General features: G+C 41.3%; 1 protein-coding gene across 2 annotated transcripts in view; it reads left to right on the plus strand.

Annotated features, from left to right (window-relative positions):
- Window positions 1-17,902, plus strand: part of flrt1a (fibronectin leucine rich transmembrane protein 1a) — a 31,773-nt gene extending 13,871 nt beyond the window's left edge. For both annotated transcript variants that reach the window (XM_040182448.2, XM_040182449.2), the window contains exons 2-3: window positions 5,724-5,952; window positions 13,749-17,902. In XM_040182448.2, the coding sequence (XP_040038382.2) occupies window positions 13,826-15,883 (2,058 nt within the window). In that variant the 5' untranslated portion in view covers window positions 5,724-5,952; window positions 13,749-13,825 and the 3' untranslated portion in view covers window positions 15,884-17,902. The remainder of the gene's footprint in view (window positions 1-5,723; window positions 5,953-13,748) is intronic.
- Window positions 17,903-21,018: the final 3,116 nt, after the last annotated feature.

Below are 21,018 nucleotides of genomic sequence, written 5' to 3' on the forward strand. Positions count from 1 at the left end.
AATAAACAGGCCGCCTAGACATGAGTCATAATCCGTAGGATTGCTCTCTGTTATTTTGCAAGCCCTCTGTCACTCTGTATATCCTTCCTAATTTCCTCTCCGACTCCAATGTTTTATTTCCCTCCAGCATGTTGACCTTGTCCCTTATTACAGCATGCTTGAATGTGAGACGGTCCTCTATGCCGTTGTGTTTGTGTGCGTGTGCGTTTGTGTGTGCATGTGAGAGAGGGGACCAAGAGGATCTAAAGGTGACAGAGAGCAGTGAGGTGTCCAGCACTTAAATTGCCTGTTTATTTCCAGTCATTGCATCAATTACTCTGATACAGGTCACAAACGAGCACTATGCGTGTGTATGTGAGATGGAGGTAGAACAAAAAAACAATTAAGAATGATACGTATGGAAATGTTTGTGCTGTCGTATGCGGTTTCTTGATTCATGCGAGTCACAAAAAAAGGACAAACGGTTGCATTTTTTCTTTCTGTTTCCAGGGAGAGAAGCAGAGGAAACCATATTTTGATTGTGATCCCTCTTACAATCAATGAATCCATGCATAAAGAGCACACGTCTGAGTGAGTGGAGGGGCTCCATGGGTGTGTTATATGGGGTCTGCCAGTGGCTGCCCTGAGCCCGGGAGCGTGATCGTCAGCTCTCCGGGGAAGAGGGGCGTGTCTGGGAAAGGTTGCAGTGATTAGTGGAGCTCAACGGACAGAATTTATCAGACTCAGCCGAGGCCATGAACCATTTCGGGCTGCAACTCTGCAATTTGTCTCCCACTTTGCGTCACATAACAGCCTCAATGTGGCTTGCTTGTGCACATTTGCAAAATGCCTGATTGTCCCGCCTTTGTAGGTGTCTTCCTGTTGCAGGGTATATTTGAATTAATCAATGGTGAGATGCAAATCAACCGTTTGCATGACAAAGTGTTTTATAGTGTCGCTGTCAACGTAATTTAATTTATTCTGTGAATTTGCTTTAAATGCATGTTTGGGGATAAAGGCTTCCTAGTAGATATGAGTCTCCGGAGAAGCCATTATGAAGAAGTGCTAAAATAAATCATTGATTAATTGATTAGTCTATTTGTAGGGCTGCAACTACGGATTATTAATCCTTAGAAGTGGGACCAAATGTGCACACATCTGGACGTGGAATAGTGAAGTCAACTGAAGGGCACAACGAAAGCTGGCACACGGTCAGGCTCCCAATAGGAAAATTGAATGTATTGATTAATCAATACAAATATATTCCTAGTAGTCCTTCCCAATTGGTTTGTTACGTTAGAATTGTTTTTATTGTTTTCTAATCTATTAATGAGTCAATCTGAGATTCAAAAGTTTAAAGTTCTGTAACGCAGATGATCTCATTGTAAGGTGTACAAATAGCAAATAGCAACATGTCTGTTTCTTCATTATTACGCATTTTATGCCTTTTGCCAGGCTAATTTTGCTGAGCTGAATTACCTGTTCCAGTTAGTTCCAGTTGACTCCGTGGCCTGTGATGGGCATTTTTCACAATTCTTTGACCTTTGGGGAAAAAAAAAATTCATTCATTAATCAGAACAACAAATGAGAGAAGAATTGCAAATGAAGATAATTATTGCTTTCACCGCTGTAATGAAGCCATTATGTGTCCTGCGCAAGAAATGTCAAAGTAAATCCATGTATTAGAGGAAACTGCTTTTAATCAGCAGCTGAGCAGCCAATCATACTGGCCTGGCTCATTACTGTCGAAGGCAGAGAGCATGAAAAACATGGATGACAGATTTACTGGCCTACCGCTGTCCCTCTGTGGTGCATAGTTTTTATGATAAGGGAAACAATTCATCACAGGGCAATTCATCAGTGGACAACTTTTAATTAATGTTGAATCGCGGGGACCTTTTAAATCGGCAGCCTCAGCTCGCCTCTCTCTCGGTTGGTTTCTCTCACCCACCTCCTCTTCTTCCTTTCCCGCTCGATCATGGTTGGTCTATTTACTCATCCGTTTTTTTACTTCAATACCATCCCTTTATTTTCACAGACCCCCTTTCCTCTTCCGCTCTATATTCCCTCCATGTTTGCGTTAGTTTCACTGGCAAGTCCTTGCAGCTCAGTGCCTGCCAATATTTCTCTTGTGGTGAATGCTGCCCCCTTTTTCTAGTAATTTATCATCTTTATATCTTTATCAAACAGCTCATTTATTTAACTTTGGCCCTTTTTTCCCCTTCTTCCTATTCTATTCCTTCTCTCCCCTCTCCTCTGCCCGAGTTAGTAACTTCAAGGTTGAGATTTAAAAGAAATGGACGATCAGGGAGAGAGAGAGAGAGAGAGAGGAGGGCATTGTAGAGGCTCAAAATGGAGCCTGCATGAGCAAATTTGACATAAGCACAGGAACAAAGATGAATAAGAGTCCACATAATAGGAGAAAAAGGAGAGTCCGACGGATTAATGCTGAACGAAACTAAAGAAGACCAGAGGGAGAGTGAGATGAGTAAATTGAGCATTACATACTGCATTACTGTGTCTCTTAATTAACCGTGTAAAAGCTTTCTTATTAGCACTGATGCACTCCTCGGTTAACGAGCGAAGAGAGAACGCTCTTCGGCTTGTCATTGAGACGGGCCTCAAGAGGGAAACAGCAGAGCACAGAATGGGAAAGAGCAAGGACACGTTGGGCACAATGATAACGAAAGGTCCGGCCAGCCGCTCGTGTGAAATCATCTCACTTAGTAGGCTCCGTCTCAATTATCCGTCATCTTTGTCATCCCGGTCCGCGCTGCCCTCAGCCACCTCCCTGTCAGTGAATAGGCATTATGTGCTGCCCGCATTGACAGTCTGATCACATCGCAGCGTATCTGTGTGTCAGAGTAACGCGCGTGTGTGTGTGTGTGTCAAATCCTTCCAGTTGCAGGTTCTGCACCCTCGCTGTCTGTCACTATTAAAGCGCAGCGAGTTCCAAACAATTTAAAACACTCGTGCACACACAGATTCTTATTTTATACCTCCATAGAAACAGCAACCAAAGGGTTCACTATAGCAACCACGATATGTGAGGCAGCCTGACCCACAACATGGACGCCTGGCATGGAGGCAAAAACGATCACTGTACACCATTAATCATCTGCTGTTTTTTAAAGCGTGACATGGCGATTATGACCTTAATGAATAGTTAATGTTTTGGGAGATATGCTGGCATGCTTACTTCCGGGGAGTACGATGAGGAACGATAGTAAGTGTTGTACATAGTTTCAATGTTGTGTATGAAAGAACAACTAGCAGGTTGAATATATGCTTTACAAAAAAGGGAATATCATTATTAAAAGGGTTGTGTGTATTTAAAAGTGTTTTGCAAGATGTGAGGCCAAACATTAAGAGGAACAATTAGGCCCTTTTTGCACATTTTTGCAAATCTGTTAAAAATAAAGAACGAAAACATAACATGTACATAAGTATTCACAGCCTTTGCCATGACACTCAAAATTTAGCTCAGGTGCATCCTGTTTCCACTGATCATCCTCGAGATGTTTCTACAACTTGATTGAGTCCACCTGTGCTAAATTCAGTTGATTGGACATGATTGACATAAGAAAATGTGTATTTAAGCAGCCTCAAGTCTCCTTGCTTCATGCTAAGCTAAACTATACGCATCTAACCTCAAACCCTAACGTAGAATGGGTATTATGTGTGTTCTTAATAAGAAATAAAGCAATATACATATTTCCCAAAATGTCCCTTTGTATTTGTTCTCAAATGGCAGCACAAAAGGGAGGATATACTGAAATGGAAATACTAGTAATTGTACACAGATGCTGTTGAATTGCACATAAGAAATTAGCTTTCAGTCCATTATGAAGCTTATGTCGGACAACTGTCTCTGTTATTTGAAAGTTTCTCTGCCGGATTGGAGCTGCAGCAGTCCAGATGAGACACAGAGCGTCTGTACAAAAAACTGCATCTCAGTCAGCAGCACATCTGCAAGAGCAGTTGTTTGTCCAGGATCGCACTAAACGTCAGTCTGGGAAAGAGCGACCGCGCGGGTGTAACTGTGATTGACGGCCCTTGTTAAGAGCAGGATTTCTGAGAGGGGAACAGCGGATCAGTCTTGTCAAGGTCGATCGGGAGGTGTTTGGGAGGAATCCAATTGGAGATTTCGGCTAGGAGTTGGAGATGTGCAACCCAACCTGCGTCTCAGAGCTGGGAATCAAAGGGTCGGTTAAGTGTCATGGCAATGAATGGAGGAATTATGGGATGTGTTGACAATGCTGAGGGGTTTAGAGTGGACCTCCCCGAAGAAGAAAATAGCCTTTTTATGACACCTACCTACTCTGCTTCTGCTCCTCCCACAATCTGCCTCTGTGTTCATTTACTGGCAATGAAGGGGCCACATGACAGTTATTCTGTAGATAAAACTGTTACTGTCCAAATGTGTTTGTTTATGTATGTCACAAGTGTTGCTCTCTGATATACAAGTTAAACACCATCACCATGTTAACCACACTCTAACGCCCCAGTATGTCACTTTGATTTGTCGGCACGGAGGATTGTTTAATCATAAGCCAACCGTATAACTGACGGTATGCTGGAATTAAATGTTAGGCGATGAGCACTGTCTGAACACGTGGCAGCTGCTGCAGTTGTTTCACTTAAGAATTCAGCTAATGTCCGAGGTGTTCAAAGAGTTGCACTTCAATGCAGGGGGAGTTAGATATATTGCGGGGGGTTGAGTTGGAACGGATGGATTGACATGAGGAGAAGGTTCTATAAACCTTCTCAATAAAAATGTGACGTTAGTAATTGTAGTTTGGTCCAAACACAATAAAGAGTTGAATGAGCAGCACTGGTTATGAACCGGGACTCTTAATACCTGAGAGAGTGTAAAACAAGTGGGGACTCATCAGTCTTATGAAATCTTCATGTATACGTTTGGCCGATACCTAAGTGAAATAATCCAACAGGTGGCCTCCAAAGTTTGTGTTGGAAAAAATCCTCTTCTGAGGTCTTTGGAGGCGGTATGTTGAAGAATCTAAAAATAATACATATTAAGGGAGCAATACTGCTCAGTCGTTTTGAGTCTGTGATCAGGTGAGGTTTTTCTCCATGACCATAGGAGTAAGTGGAACTGAGGAAGACGGCTTGCTGTCTCGTGTCACAAAGCAGTCAGCTGTGAGCAGGAGACCTGATCAGCACGATGAGGACGGTGCGATCAGGGTGGAGGAGGATGCTGGCTGAGGTTCATCTGGGAAAAAGTTTAGATGGAAACCTTTCACGCCGACATTCTTTTAACAGCTTCTCTGAAGTTTATTAAGCAACCGTCGGACTATCATGGTGGTGCAATAACCGACTCAGCCGGAAAGAGCACAGCATTAAACTTGATTGAAAATCTAGGGAAAAGTAATGCGTTTTTAAAGTTGGCTGACTTTATACTTTTCTAACTGCCATTAAAACAGCAAGTTCAGTTTTTTATTAAATTGAATCCCAAATCCACATCTGATTAATTTAGAATAAGGTAATGAAAGTTTGGTAAATGAAAGATAAATCAGTAAATCCTCTAACCAAGAGTAAATCATGAAAGTAATAAACCAGGATGCTGTATACAGAATGACTAGCAAACACACTCTTGACTCAAAATATATTTTAATGCCATTACAGTTTCATCAGAAAAATGTAACACCTTGACCTCTGCGATTGCCAATGGAGGTAAGCTGTGCTCACTTGATGATTTTTTCGGTTGCTCTCTATCTCCACAGTGAACTGATCTGAAGCCAGTGGTGACAACTGAGCGACACAAAAGCTGAACACAAAAACCCAGGAGGAAGAACTCTTCCTGAGACCAGCGCCCGCGCACCCGAGTTGATGGACTGCATTTCGACAAAAGCTGGAGAAGATACAGTTTGCAGACTTTGAGGGCATCGTGTTGGGAGGATTAGTGCAAATGGTGCCTCAGCACCACCTTTCCTGGCAACCCCACATCAAAACGTAAGCATGTATTCAGTTGTTCTTGAATTAGACAATATATTACAAAGAGGTATTTTTTTAAAAAGATGTCAGCAGGAAATTACATATCTCATTGCTCAATGTGGACCAGTTTTATGAATTGTACAAATGTTATGCTGGTCTATTGTTATTTCTTTCAAATATTTTATACTTTCATTCTAAATGAATGAGCATTTTGCATGCGTTTTACAAGAGGAGCAAGCACATAAGGGATGGAAATGAAGCTGGGGAAAATTTGATCAAATTAAACATGAATGTCTTTACAGAGAATATTAAATGTGAATGTGTTCATCAACCTTCGGGGAAACTGTGTCAATGTTAGAATCGACATTTCTAAAGCATTAGGCAAGCATTAACACATTTGCTTAAATGCACAAAATGCAATGCAGTTACTCCTCGTAAGTAAGACAACTGTCTGCAGTTTTCTTTCATCCAGTATTTTTATGGAAAAAAAAAATTGACCATTCACCTCAAAATGTTATAACAGCAAAAGCCAGAGAAGCACTTTAACTGTATCTTCTCAAATAGTGTCAGTAATTAAATAAGAGATACATTAAGCTATTAAAAAACACACCTATTAACGGTTAAACATTTGGCAACAGAGCTCGATTATCTCCCTCATTTTCTCTTTTGGGGCAAGAGGCCAAACCAAGCAATCAGTAAAGGTTGTACTAAAATCCAGCACCCAATAAGGTAAATATACTAACTCCATGACTGCCTCACTTTAGTTTTTTCAATCACCATCAAAATATCATCCATGATGCTTAAGAAATCACATTCTAATGTACCATTTTCATAGATTTTTCAGCAAAGGCACAACAAGAACAGTCCGATCATATTGCAGAAGTGAAAGTGAGATCACGTGAAGAGTGAGACAACTCGGTGTTCAGAGAAACTTTGTTTTGAGATCTGAATACTCCCACAGCTGAAGTGTCATGTAGCAGAAACCCACGCACACACACACACACACACACACACACACACACACACACACACACACACACACACACACACACACACACACACACACACACACACACACACACACACTGACAGAGAAGTCAACGTCAAGAATCTTTTTTGAGCCCCGGAGGCAGCCTGTATCTTTTCATCCACTGGGATTTCTCATATGGTAAAAGACAAACACATAGACCTCAAACAAGCAAACAAACAAAACAAGTGCCTTTTGAACCATAACTACATCATACAACAGAACGTTGCTTCGGTGTTGTTTGTCAAAAAGCTGCATTGAGCTGCAGACACAGTGATGTCATTTCATTACGTGAATGACAGCATATTGTTCGATTCTTTTAGTTTTGTCTTTATTCTATGCAGCAAAGCAGTAAATATACAAATAATAAATTCTGTCACACGGTAGAAAAACGATAAGCTCTCGTGCCTAATGCAGCTCTTCTGTGTTGCACCTGCTGCATTCATAACGTCAATACATCGAGACACGCAAGGAGCGTCAATCCAACATAAAATGCTATGAATATATGTTAGAAGTCTTTAGTTCCTGCACAATGAGCATCTAAAATTAAATGATTAATATCCATAAGATTCCAATTTACTAATATATACACTCCCGGCACACTCACTTTTATTTTGTTTATCTTAATTTTTAGGCTTTGTAATTCATTTTTGTCAAGATGCATCCTGCTAAAAAGATTTCATTCGATGAAAGCTGATCCTAAAAGGATGGCATGTTCCCACATTTGTGTTTTATTGTTTCATTGTTTGTCTCTAGGTTTCTGTCGGAATGAAATATGGACAGTTTAAAATGGGATTGGGATTGACAGGCCAGATAAAAGTAAAAAGGAAGCAGTGATTGTTAAGGGAGGCGTGATGATTACGCAATTATCCGACAAGCGTCTTACAGATACACAAGCTGAGATCTTTCTTTCTAACTAGAAAACAGAACTGTTCAATGAATTAGCTTGAAACTGAGTCCTCAGACATTCACACTGTGGGCACAAAGGCTGGCACAAGCATGTTTTGAATTAGAAAAATACAGTGAGGGATTTGATGTGTAAATTGCGATACAGAGGGTGTAGATGAGATGCGAACAGCCTTCAGGGATATGAGTCATGCAGTAGACTGGGAGCAGCAGGCTGAGATCATGGAACCAGCATGCAACTGGCCTTTAAAACCTGGCCTGTGATCTGCTCGTGCTTTCGATTTTTTGTGGATTTGGTAAAGGATGTGAATTGTATTTGGAAATGTCCCTGTGGACAAGGACACATTGAATTGAACTGCTTCCACGAATAGTATATGTAGGAATATGCACCGTGCAGCAGAGGCAACCTGAGAAGTTAAGTCAATTCATACTTGACACAAGGCCGTAGAAGCGCTGTCAGGGTGTCACTGAAAAGCAGCAGATTGCTATTTCAACTTACCTAATGTTGTTTGTTGGAGGAACAATAAGCCCAAAGCAGTTCTCATGGTCCTCACGTGGTATCTGTGTGACTGCCAAAGCCCTGATTTTCATTCCTTGATGAGATGACTTGCATGTAGTTATGTGCTTTCAGTCCTTATTGAGATATATATTTGTGAGTTTAAAAAAATGTATAAATTCTATTTATGATTTAACATAAAAATGAATCTTGATAATGATCCCATAGAAATCTATTAATCAATCAATTAATCGCATCATTGTAAAGGCACATACGTTTTTCACATCATTTCAGCAGAGGTGAAAGAGTTTACAGGTGTTCTCAGTTCATAGTTGTTAAAGCTCCAATATGGCCTTTAGACGTAACCCCACAGCCTTGTAAAGATGTCGGACACAGAAAGCATTTTCATTGATCTTTTTCATGTCCCTGTTGAATTTTTCCGACGTGGGCTCATTTTTAACTTGAAAGCACAGTCTTGTCATGTGGCTCCGCTGCCTGGCCTCCCTCAGCCCTGTATTTATATTACTACTTGAATTCAATTCAAATTTGACCAATTAAGCTACCCAACAGCCCCTCTTTTTTTTATATATAAATCCTAGCTGAAGCGTGACAACAACAGGCCGACCCCCTGACTTAAACCATTTTAAATTATCAAGTTTGTTTGTTTTTTTCGCAGAAGACTCTTCCCGCGAGAATTCCTTTATTTTTTGCAGCATTAAGAAAAACCAACAACATTTAAGATTGTGCAAATGATTTGCCAAGCCAGTGAGGCATTGATCAAAGACTTAAAAGGTGGTAAAAGGTTTAAAGTTCAGCAATATTGTCATTAAAAACAGATATTCAAATATTATTCAAAGTTATATTAAGTACAATAGACTAACAATAAGATCATGTATAATTTATACTCCCTAAGAATATGAAATAATAAGAAATGTGAAAGTCACCCTGAAGGGAGAAAAGGAGAATAAATTAATTTCATTCATATGACATAATTGTGATGCTTAGCAGGTATCCCATTTACTTGTGTTAGCATGCTAATTAGCATCAACCTCAAAGTACAGCAGAGGCTGATGGGAATGTCATTAATATTGCAGGTTATTGGGTACAAAAATCAACATATTGGAAAAGTTTGGGAGGTATTTCAGTCTGGAACGCAGTAGAACGCCAACGTAAACATCAGATGTTTGTATTACTCAGTTTAAAAACCAAAGAATGAGGGACATTACTAAGCCAAACCTATTCTTGAGAAACTGAAAAAACATACTGATGACTGATCCATCCAATTACGTTTTCAAAATAATCCCCCCCACACTTTTGCACACAATGCAGGACCACATTGCTGCAATGAGCCCTTTGGTTAATGCAGAAATGATTCACCTGTAAAGTGGCTTTCTGGAGGAGGAACCACTGTCAGAATTATTCAGTAGATGCAGTGGAGAGGACGGGGAATTACTGGTGACTCGCCCTCGACAGAAGATATTATAGAGCTGTAAAGATAAAACATGTTGTAGTGCTGTGGCGCTACATATCAACTTACTTCCTTGCATGGTGAAGGTGAAGCCCCAAATGTAAATTAGGCTAAGCATTATATTGCTGCTGTACTATTTCTATTACTTTGCCCACAGCATATTTTCAAAGAAATAGTGAGTACAACACACTCTGTGAACTGTCAATAGGTAGGGCCATTATTTATTTGTATGTGTTTTTGTCAAATTTATATAGCAATTGGATGTAAACATCTCTGAAAGTACTTTGTGTACTGTAATGTTTGGCCTAGTTTTAGATATACCGTATACAAAATTGTATGTACAAATGTAATATATAAGAAACTTTATCAAATTGTTTAATCTTGATTGAGTATTTTTTCCTTTTCTTTTCCATCCCAACAATGCAGAAAATACAGGTATTTCTCCATTGAGTGTTATTATATATATGTCAAAAAATAGAAAATGTAGTCCATTTGGAAAGACATAAATCTTAATATATGTCCCATACCCCGGGTTTTTGTGTCGGCAGCTCCGAATAGAAACTGCTGAGTACAAATCCAATCAATCCTTCATACCAGGAAACAGGCGCTTAAACCCAGAATAAAACTGCGTTACTGTGGCGGTAGGAATCCGGTACTTTTTCAGCCTTTAACATGTTATTCAATTTGCCTCTATAGCATGGCGGGCGTGTTTTCAAAGGAGAGAAGATAATACAACATTTTAACAGATTGCAATTCACCGGCACATCAAATAATTCAAGACTATAACTCATTTTAAGCAACCGGCTCACATGCTCATTTGGTTTGAATGGGATACGCGAGGTGATGAATACAGATGGCTTTATTCACAACACTTGAACATCCATTATGACTGCAGTGTCAGTTTATTTTTGCAAAAGTGACAATGAAGACATGAGAATAAAGAAAGGAAAATGTTTTTTTGTTTGATGCACGCTGCAGTGTGTATTTACGCTTTGTTTGTTTCTTTTTGGGGGGATTAAAGTTTGTGTTGATGTTTGTTAACTTCATGTTTTAACACATTGAAGATTACAGTACATTATTACAAAGACGTGGTATATTAGCTTGAGCGTTGCCAGAAATATGACACACGCACAGATAGAAAACCCAACCACCTCTATGATTAAACAAAATGAAAAGGCCATACTTTTTATTGCCCCTATTACTTTCCTTGTCAGATCCCTGGACTTGCTCCTATCATCACCATGAGCATCTTATTTTGCGTCATCCTCTCTAAAATACGATCCATGGGCATGGCATGTAAGATAAGCTGTTGGCCACTATTATCTTTTCCCTGCTATCAGTAAAGTGGATTTCCTGATGCATCAGTAGCCCCTTCGGTCAGCAAAAATCCTGTTTTCCAGATTTCCCATTCCTATTCCTCTGTGGGGGACTTAGTGGGGAGATGGGATTCAAAGGTCGAGCTCAAAGCCGCTTTCTGTCACTCTCTCCTGCTCCCTGTTTTTCTATGTAAATCGATCCAGTCTTGGGTTCCAGCATTAGATTGGAGGTTGTTGTGTGTGTCCTGTACTCTGCCTAAGGCGGCTCTCTGTCTGGCTAATACATTACCCTACAATCCCTCTTTACCCTCTACAGACCACTGAAATACGGACTGCCACCATATGGACTGTCTCCATGCATGGGCAGACAAACACAAAGCACATCCAAAGTAGAAACATTCACAAACACAAAGAGCATTAAGGTGCGCTTTTACAGTATTCTCTAATATAGGGAAGAGGGAAAATGAGCAACCATAGGGCAGAAAAGTCCTGAAATTACGTTTTTTTCCATTCTTTGTAGCACCTGTTTAATCCAGAGAATCACAGCTCAATATGCTCTATTAATCCCTCTGGCACTCACAATCTCACACAAGATCTACAATGTTTTTAAGGGATGACCCAAATACTCTAGTGTACAAGAGAATCGCTGCTGATCCTCCTGGGATTCAGTCATTCATTCTTTAGCACTACTCCCCCCCCCCCCCCCTCCTCCCCTCACACACACACACACACACACACAGACACACATAAAACACGTCAATCTACAAACACCGTAAATTGTACACATTCACATCTGAATGCCTTCTTGGTCATAAAAATACAAAAATGTCACAAAAAATCTGCGAAATTTGAAATTAAATTTTCCCACTTCCCTCTCAAGATGACTGAAGTAGATATAGGTACAAAAATGGAGTGTCTTGATCAGTATAATACAAATGCGATCTTGGAGAACAGATTATCTGCATGATTGAAAGTTTGTAAGTAGATTTCTGTAATAATCTGCCAGGGTGGTAAATATTGAAATATTTGAACAATATCTGGATAGAACAGGGGAACGATAAGCAAAAGAACACACATGTAAAAGTCACAAATGTTTTTATCATACTACTTCTGAACTATAAAGATAGTTTATAGTATGATAATTTTTTAATTTAAAATCAAATACAATATGTCTCTGTGTTGTTTTAAAGGAGTGAGGTCAAATGAAGCGACACAATGTGCTGCCGCCATCCAATACCTAATGTGGGGGTGAATTTGAGATTGACAGTTTTGAACAATGTGAAGGGAAGGAGTATTGAAGACGTATCCCATCTGACAAGCAATACTGAAGAAGCATATTGGCAGCTTAAAGGTGTCTTATTCTCAGTGGACAATATCACAATCCTCTGTTTAAAAGAAGATTTTTTTTAAGTTTGAAAGGATAGACAGTAATTGCTTTTAAATGATTCCTGACCAGCAACAACTGAACAACTGTTCACGGGTTTCATTGTTTTTCAGTCATACACTTGAAGTGTATATGAGTGTAGTGTCAGCAAAGATTGCTTTCATAATGTTCAATATTTTGGTAGTGAATAAGCGCAGATTAACGTTTGAAAATGTTCACCTGTCCCAGCAGAGTTGTCATTCTTATGGTTGATTGTTGCGCTGTGTGACTTACCTGCGAATCCTGTAATATGCACGAGAGCCAACTGGCTCTGGTAAATCAATACTACAACCTGACTGTTTGTGGCTGTTGGGCCTTACTGGTTTAAACAAATGGCCCTGGTTAATAAAGACTGTGATGGACGGAAGTTGTCACTCAGAATTCCAAATATCTGAAGTCAAAAATTGACTTTCTGTTGTGGCCTATCGCATATCGCTTAATCAATAACAAAAGAAAATTGTTATGCCAATCTAATTCTGAGTACAGCTCATGTGGACTCCCACAACTCCGCTGAGTAGAAATGTGTTAATTAGTTGTCACATAATTTGCATTATGTTGGGCATTGACATTCCCATTAGCATTTTATTGTTCCTTATTAATTTGATACCCCCAGATTGAGAGGACATCATTTAAGTAGATGTTTTTTAGTGCTGAGTGGTATTCTTACTGCCTGATGAGGATTTAGCTCTTGAAGACCATTGCCTTGAGCTCAAACACATTGTTTTATCTTGATTGTGAAAACTATCTCCAGTTCTGTCTGGCTAATGCAGCCATCCGCTGGCAACTACTAATGAAGTTATAGACTATCTGAAGGTCCTTTAACTAATTCAGAAGCAGAGAATGTTCTTACCACCTAAAGTAAACTTTAGTCTTCTAGCTGTGACTAATCTTGGATTACTGTCGGTAATTCAACATAACCATGGCTGGCTGTGCAGTTATCCTTCATTTTTTTTGGCTTAGAGTCACCTAGCCAGACAATGGCCATTAATTAAAATATATCTCTGTAGCTCATTTTTAGATGTGATCATTGTAGCATGAATGAAGGCTCTAATGCTGTTCAAGACACAAGGCAATAAGTATAATATAAAGCGGAACTAAAATCACTTGAGTAGCCTCTGACCAATGACTAATTAATTTGTGCTTCGGTGCTGACTGTAATTTCTCCTTCTCTCTCTCAGGGTGGAGGTCTCAGGATTCCAGCTCACCGGGACGATTTGAGGATTAAGAAAACACGTTGAAAATAAAGACGGCGCTTATGTTCACCATAATGGCCCCTGTAGGTGTGGCTAGGCTGCGGGCCCGACTCTTTCTGCTGTTTCTTTGCTTGACGCTACGTGCCGGCATGCATCAGCTCGCTACAGCCACGCTACAAGGGTACATAGGGGACAGGGACATGATATGCCCGTCTGTATGCCGGTGTGACGAGGACTTCATCTACTGTAATGATCGTGGGCTGAGCTTCATCCCTCCACTGCCTCCTTCGGCGTCCGTTCTCTACCTTCAAAACAACCAGATAAACAACCCTGGTTTGCCCACCTCCTTGGAACGCCAGCTTGCCATCCGTGTAGTTTACCTGTATGATAATGAACTGGATGAATTTCCGGTTCACTTGCCACCCTCCATCCGTGAACTGCATTTGCAGGACAACAACATACGCACTATTCCCCGCAGTGCGTTGGCTCGGATGCCCTTGCTAGAGAAGCTCCACTTGGATGACAATTCAATTTCCACTGTCAGCATTGAGGACCAAGCCTTTGCTGACAACCCACGGTTGCGCCTTCTTTTTCTTTCACGCAACCACCTGTCCAGTATTCCCTCAGGACTGCCTGCCTCACTGGAAGAACTCCGTCTGGATGACAACAGAATCTCCACTATCCCAACCCACGCCTTCCGAGGCCTGGCCTCACTTAGATGTCTTGTCCTAGATGGGAACCTTTTGGCAAACCAGCGCATCGCAGATGATACGTTTTCCCGCCTTTCCAACTTAACCGAGTTGTCCCTGGTCCGTAACTCCCTCCAGACCCCACCTGTTTATCTGCCCAGTGCCCATCTGCAGCGCCTGTCTCTACAGGAAAATGCCCTAACTCATATGCCACGTGGTTCCTTGGATGGCATGCGGAGGCTGCTGAGACTGGACCTGTCAGGAAACAACTTGACCACGCTGCCTAGGGGATTGTTCAAAGACCTGGACAGCCTGGGCCAACTGCTGGTGAGAGGCAATCCTTGGTATTGTGGATGCAACCTGCGTTGGCTGTATGACTGGCTGCATGCCCGAGGCAACTCCATCACTGTTAGAGGTCTCACTTGCCATGGGCCTGACCGGGTGCGAGATATGGCTTTGATAGACCTGGGCAGCGAGATGGAGGAGTGTGAAGTGGTAAGGACAGCGGGGACCAGAGACAGAGTGGGCGGAGGGGGAGTCGATAGCGCCACGACTCACACCCCCCCACAGGGTTCCCTCTTCACCCTGCGCTCAAAGCGACCAGGTCTGGGGCTTCCTGACTCTGGCTTGGACTACACTCTTAGCAGCAGCGGTGTGGGAAAGAGCCTGGCCCTCAACGTGAAGCCTGTCTCTCACAACAGCGTCCGTGTCACCTGGAGCGTGGCCCAGCCAAGCTCCTCCTTCAGGCTAAGCTGGCTCCGACTGGGCACTGGGAGCACCATGGGATCAATCACTGAGACGCTGGTCCCGGGCGACCGTCGAGAATACTTTCTTAATTCCCTCCAACCACGCTCTAGCTACATCATCTGCATGGTGCCCCTGGCGGCAAGTTCAGAAAGCAAAGGGGGGATTTCTGGAGATCCGGACTCTGATGAAGCTCATGTGTGTGCTAAAGCTGAGACATCTGACCTCACCCCTTTGGAGGAAGTAGAGAGTGAAGACTCAAAGCACATGACGGTCCTGGCTCTGGCAGGGATTATTGGTGGGGCTACCATCATTGTATCATTGGCTCTTATTTTTTGCATCTTTTGTTGGTGTGGACACAGGACTGGGCACTTGTGCTCTCGGGACCACTACACTCGCAGCAACTCCCGAAAAAACAAGACCTATGATGATTACATTGAGTCGGGCACCAAGAAGGACAACACCATATTGGAGATCCGTAGTCCGGGGTTCCAGATGACACCCATGACAGCTTGCCCACCAATGCAGCCAAAACCCCTACGAGAGGATTATATCATTCATACCATATTCCCCTCCAATGGCACCGGCGTGTACAAGGGTGACAACCAGGTTTCTAATGCAGGACATGGCACCAACCGCGGCTATAGAGAAGGAGGTATCCCAGATGTAGACTACTGTTACACATGAGGTACTCCACCAGATCCTATTCACAGTGTTATTGGTAAGCTGTATAGATGCACAATTTCCCTTCGCATGGACACTTCTGAAGCACCCTTCTGTGCCTTCTTTTTCTGGTCTCCCATTCCAAAATAACAACGGAAGTACTGTGTGTGATTAACTGGAACTGCAACCGTGTGAGAATAGTTCCCTGCAGGAAGCCAGTGCCCCAGGTGTAAATGCACAGCTGACGGTTTCTTCCCCATCTTAGTAATGGACTGTGTATGTTTTCTTCTCTGCTCTTTCCGTGTGACATGTAAACAAAGAATGTATACACTGTGGAGAGGTCAAACTTAGCAGTGCTGCAAAGTTCAGAATTCCTGTCTCAAACACTCGAGCCACAACAGCCAATTCAAAAGGGATTAAGACATACTTTTGTTACTCTTTCCCTGCTCACCAATCATACACATTATGTAGTCTTATCAAGTCATTGTTCCAAATGCCTCAACTATATTGATGTGCCCTACCAGCTATCCAAGGAAAGGGCTTTGTAAAGCTGTGAATTGTTCTATTTCAAACAACCCAGTAACCACTTGTCTTAAAGTAGGCTTGTTATTACCTTGTTCAGTTGTTGGCAGGGTGAAGATTTTATCATGGCTGGTCAGCCTTGGTTATACCTCTCGAAATCATTCACCTAAGGTCAGTATTGTAGTGTTGTATCAGATGAGATGCAGCACAGGCGTGTAGATAATATGCGTAGAAAGCGACTGGGCTGTGTTGAAAAATGCTTTGCTATTTTTTGCTGTTTGTTTTAGTAATCAAATCCTACACAGCTCTTTTTATTTATTTTATTTTTTCTAAGTGATGTTTTGTGATTTTGTCTTTGTTGAAATTGTTTTTTATAATTTTGACCCCTACTGATGAAACCCGGTTACGATATATGAAGGCAATGGAATTGTTTCATCTGAACAACACAATAAAAATTAGACCCCTCCCAAAGACTAGCATGTCGGTCCACTGAGACGGTTTCGACAAGCTCAACCCCTTCTCTGCTCTTCTGTGCCTCTGTGCTTAGCCTGGGACTATAGTTGGAAAATGTTGCTTACAAAACGCTTCCTCCACATCGTAAAGGCGTTCACAGAGAATCAAGACTGGAGAAACGACCAGTGTGGAGCTTCCCGTGTGAGGCAGACTCTTGTGAGTGAACCTCAAAATGAGAAGAAAGAGAACTGTGGGTGAAAACTGATGAGATTCAAACCGCGACACTGTTGACCTGCACTGTGGAGCAGTGGCCCCACTGCAGGAGGGTGGGTGGACTTTTACGGTTGTTTGAAGGTGGTGGTATTTCTCATTGAGATGAGTTCATTGGTGTTTGCTTTAGGAATGGTAAAAGGCCTCCACTCATTCCACGTCTTTTATTACTGGGCAGCACTAAAAATGTTAATGTATCAGCACTTAGCAGAGGAACAGGAATACATGCAACGACAGCCACGGTGAGAGGGAGGCAAAGGAAACATCTCCAGGCACTGACAGGGATGGATAATAGATGGCTTTGGCGCAGTGGAGTTCACCCATGCATAAATCTGTTTGTCATACTCAGCTTCTTCCCTTAGGTCTAATATTGTCCATCAGTTGTTTACCACTGTGTTGCTTACAATGGGGAAACCAATTGTGCTTCATTGACTGTTCTGTCCGCCCGAGGTTTACACTGGTGTCAGACAATGCGTCAGTGGAATGTATATTTTAACTTGCACCCAGACTCACTGGCTTCAACATCCTACTGACCCGGCTAATTCTGTTTTGGGGAATGTTGATATGGTGTAATTGCTATTTTACAGTGGGTCAAATCAAGAGACATACTTCCTTATCATTTGTATAAATAAAACCATGGCCATAAATATTTTTTCTGGTGAAATTATAGAAAGTAATGGTGCCATAACTTTGCGTTAAAAAAAGAAGAAGAAAGTATTATGTGAACCTGAGATATGTGTGGAATTTGCTTTATGAATTCATCTTCAGAGGGATCAATAAAAAGTTTTATAATCTTGTTATTACTGCAACCTCATTTCGTCATTTCACCTTATGAAACAGAATATTTTTTATGACTTGTCATGAATATTGGTTGACGATGATATTTTATCTCAAGAAGCCGGCTTTGTGTAAAAATTAAACGTACATACTGTTTGGATTGTTTCTGAACAGCTATGGGATAGATAAAACTGCCCACTGCGGCCTGAGGCCAGACATCTGAAACCAGCTGAGATTTTAAGATGAAGCTTAGAATAGTCAAAAAGGCTGCTGCCCTCAGTGACCCCACATTTACATTGAGCCTGGGGCTCCAACTCCAAATGTAGACTTCATTAAAACAGATTAAAAAATCTCTCTCTACCGACGTTTGTTTCTGCTTTCTACCCTTCAGTTACCTCTGAATTCCTTTCACCTTTGAAATCAGTTGCTATTTTAATAAAGGAAAATGTTGTTTTATTTGCATTTTAGTACAAATCCAATCTAAGTTAAAAACTAAACAATGCTGGCATTTAAGAGTAATTTGGTTTGGTTAGAGGTGTGCGATGTTGCACATGTAACCACCCAGAACACCGAGGTCACAGCGTACGGCAGAACCCAGAGTATATATGAGCTGTGAGTCGATGCAACAAGCCTTAATTCATTTCAATGTTGATAAAAATATATCAATTGTATACCTGTGATTACCTTGGTGTTATTGTGTCAATAAAACAACACCAAGGCTGAATGATCAGCAGAGAGGAAGTAAAACATCTGGAAAGCACCTTATCACAGCTTTACGCTCCAGGACGTCTATGGGCAAGTGTGGTTCAGGTAAAACGTGCTGAAATGAAAAAGGGTATGGATGCATTAACAGTTTGCAAGTATCATGGGAGAATACTTTACATACCTTTGAATTTTAATGATCCATTTCTTTCTGTGCACCACAGAAACGTCCTTAAATTACCGCCAAATGTTTTTAGTCGAGCAAACAGGTAGTAGCGGTAACCAAACGGAATAACAATGCTGTGTACCGGAAGCGCAAAACAGGTAGATATAATTTAAAAAAATAACAAGCCTCTCTTCCGTGGAGACCCGATGTGATTTGTTTTCAATGGCAGGCGAACTACCGGCACTGCGCTGCCGATCGACTTATTGGGCATTCCTGCATTAAAGTCTCCGTTTTTGCTTTGAGTGTGTTTCTGAAGGAGTCCATCCCTTTATACTTCAATATACATTGAAATATTTGTCCAAAGGTTACAAATCCAAATCTACAACCAGAACAGTTGGTGATCACACTGAATTGTGGGAAATGTAAGAACCAGTTGTTAACAATCCCACAATCTTATAGGAATGTAATGCTACATTAATATTATGAATTTTAAGAAATAGAAACATGAGAAAAGATACTCACTAAAAGAGACTTATTCTGATTTTAGTGTAATCATGTCCAAAAAGAGATGAAAGAGATGAAGAGATGAAAATGCTTACATAAGAAATCTGTTTCATTACAGCCAATGGACGTGTATTGTATTAACAAAAGTTGCTTAAGAAAGATCATAATTCACATATTTCCGCCTTTGTCCAAAGGGCAGCCCACACCGGGCTCGTGGTCGTCATGGAGGTCTTCACTGGCAGCAGAACACATGTCTCTGCGGGTCTTGGACGGCACCCTTCCCTTCAGAAAAATCTTTCGTGCTCACAGAATAAAGAGTTTCCCATCGTCACGGTCAGTTGGATCACTACTCAAATAACTGTGAACTGAAGGTCGGCCGCCAAGCTGTTTCCTGCCTCACTCCTGGACAACTTAAGACCGCCCCCTGTAAATCTCTCTGTGGCGCAAAGAGAAAAAGCGGTGAGGAATGAAAAATGAGAAAAACTGGCAGTGAAGCCAGAAGGGAGAATATTGCAGCAAGAGAGATTGTGGAGATGTTAAGTCTCACAGCAGATGGACTTGCTTGGTTCCTAACACAGACGGTTTAAGAATGTCTCTCCCATAATTTAGGCCAGTGGTTCCAAAACTGGTCGGGGTGCGGTGTGTGTGTGTGGGGGGGGGGGAGTCACAGCTTCATCACCAACCCTAAAAGAAAAAAAATTAAAAGAAAGAAAGACAAACGTTGTGTCCGAACCTTCGCCCCCCAGAGCGGCTCAGGTTACAAGCAGACAAAGCAGCAAAGAGGCAGAGAGAGAGAGGAGAGAGACAGTGAAAAGACACAGTGTGACACAGAAAAAATGGTTGGAAAAATGTTGTGTTTGATGGAAATATACGTTTTAGCAGTAGTCCCAACTTAAATTTTAATATTTCAATATATTTCATGAACAAAAACACTTTTTTATAGTCCATATATTATAATGCAATTTCTTTAAAACAAATAAGGAACAACCCTATTATTTTTTTAAACCTAAAAAAAGCCCTAAACCTTTATCACCCCTAAAGAGACTGCATTTGCTACTATCACAAAACGTTGTAGACACACTAACATACACAAATAGGGACAGCAACATAGTTGTCCCAAACTCAGTGTTACGTTTTACTTTGGAGATGACAAAGAGCATTCAGAGAGGTTGCTACAACAGGTTATACCATGTTTTAAAAATCTCTTGTTGCTCTATCTTCACAAAATCAATTCTGAGAACTCAGAGCAGTGAATAAAGTCGCTCCCCTCTAAACCTCTTCTGCCATAGTGTGTGCAGGCAGCACGGGTAGCATCATTAGCCACGAGCAGCTATGGGGTCTTGTGTAATGCATCTTTAATTTTTTATCAATTGGGATTTCATACCTCACGAGTCAAACAATACGAGCCCACACATATTATTATTGTTAGTTCCCAGGTTTTAGCTTCCAGATTTATTCTGTAGACATATTGTATTCTTTTCTTGTGTTGTTACTATTAAGCTTGCCATCTTTTTTACAAGTGTTAATTTAGAAGAGAATTTGGAGACACAATGTTTGTGTAGGTGTAGGAGATTTTCTCTCAGAGTGAATTTAAGAAGAATTATGCGATAGAGATTCGTTGCAGCACGTATCTGCTGTGGGTAACCTGACATCTCTATGAAGTGTGCTATTCATCCTGTAGTGGTAGTAATCACGAGGATGTGGCTCAGATGACTGAAGTAGTGCTCCAGACTACAATACGATTCCATTTTGTAAATCCATTTAT

The sequence above is a fragment of the Gasterosteus aculeatus genome, chromosome 7, assembly GCF_964276395.1.
Source record: "Gasterosteus aculeatus chromosome 7, fGasAcu3.hap1.1, whole genome shotgun sequence".
NCBI classification, from domain to species: Eukaryota; Metazoa; Chordata; class Actinopteri; order Perciformes; family Gasterosteidae; genus Gasterosteus; species Gasterosteus aculeatus.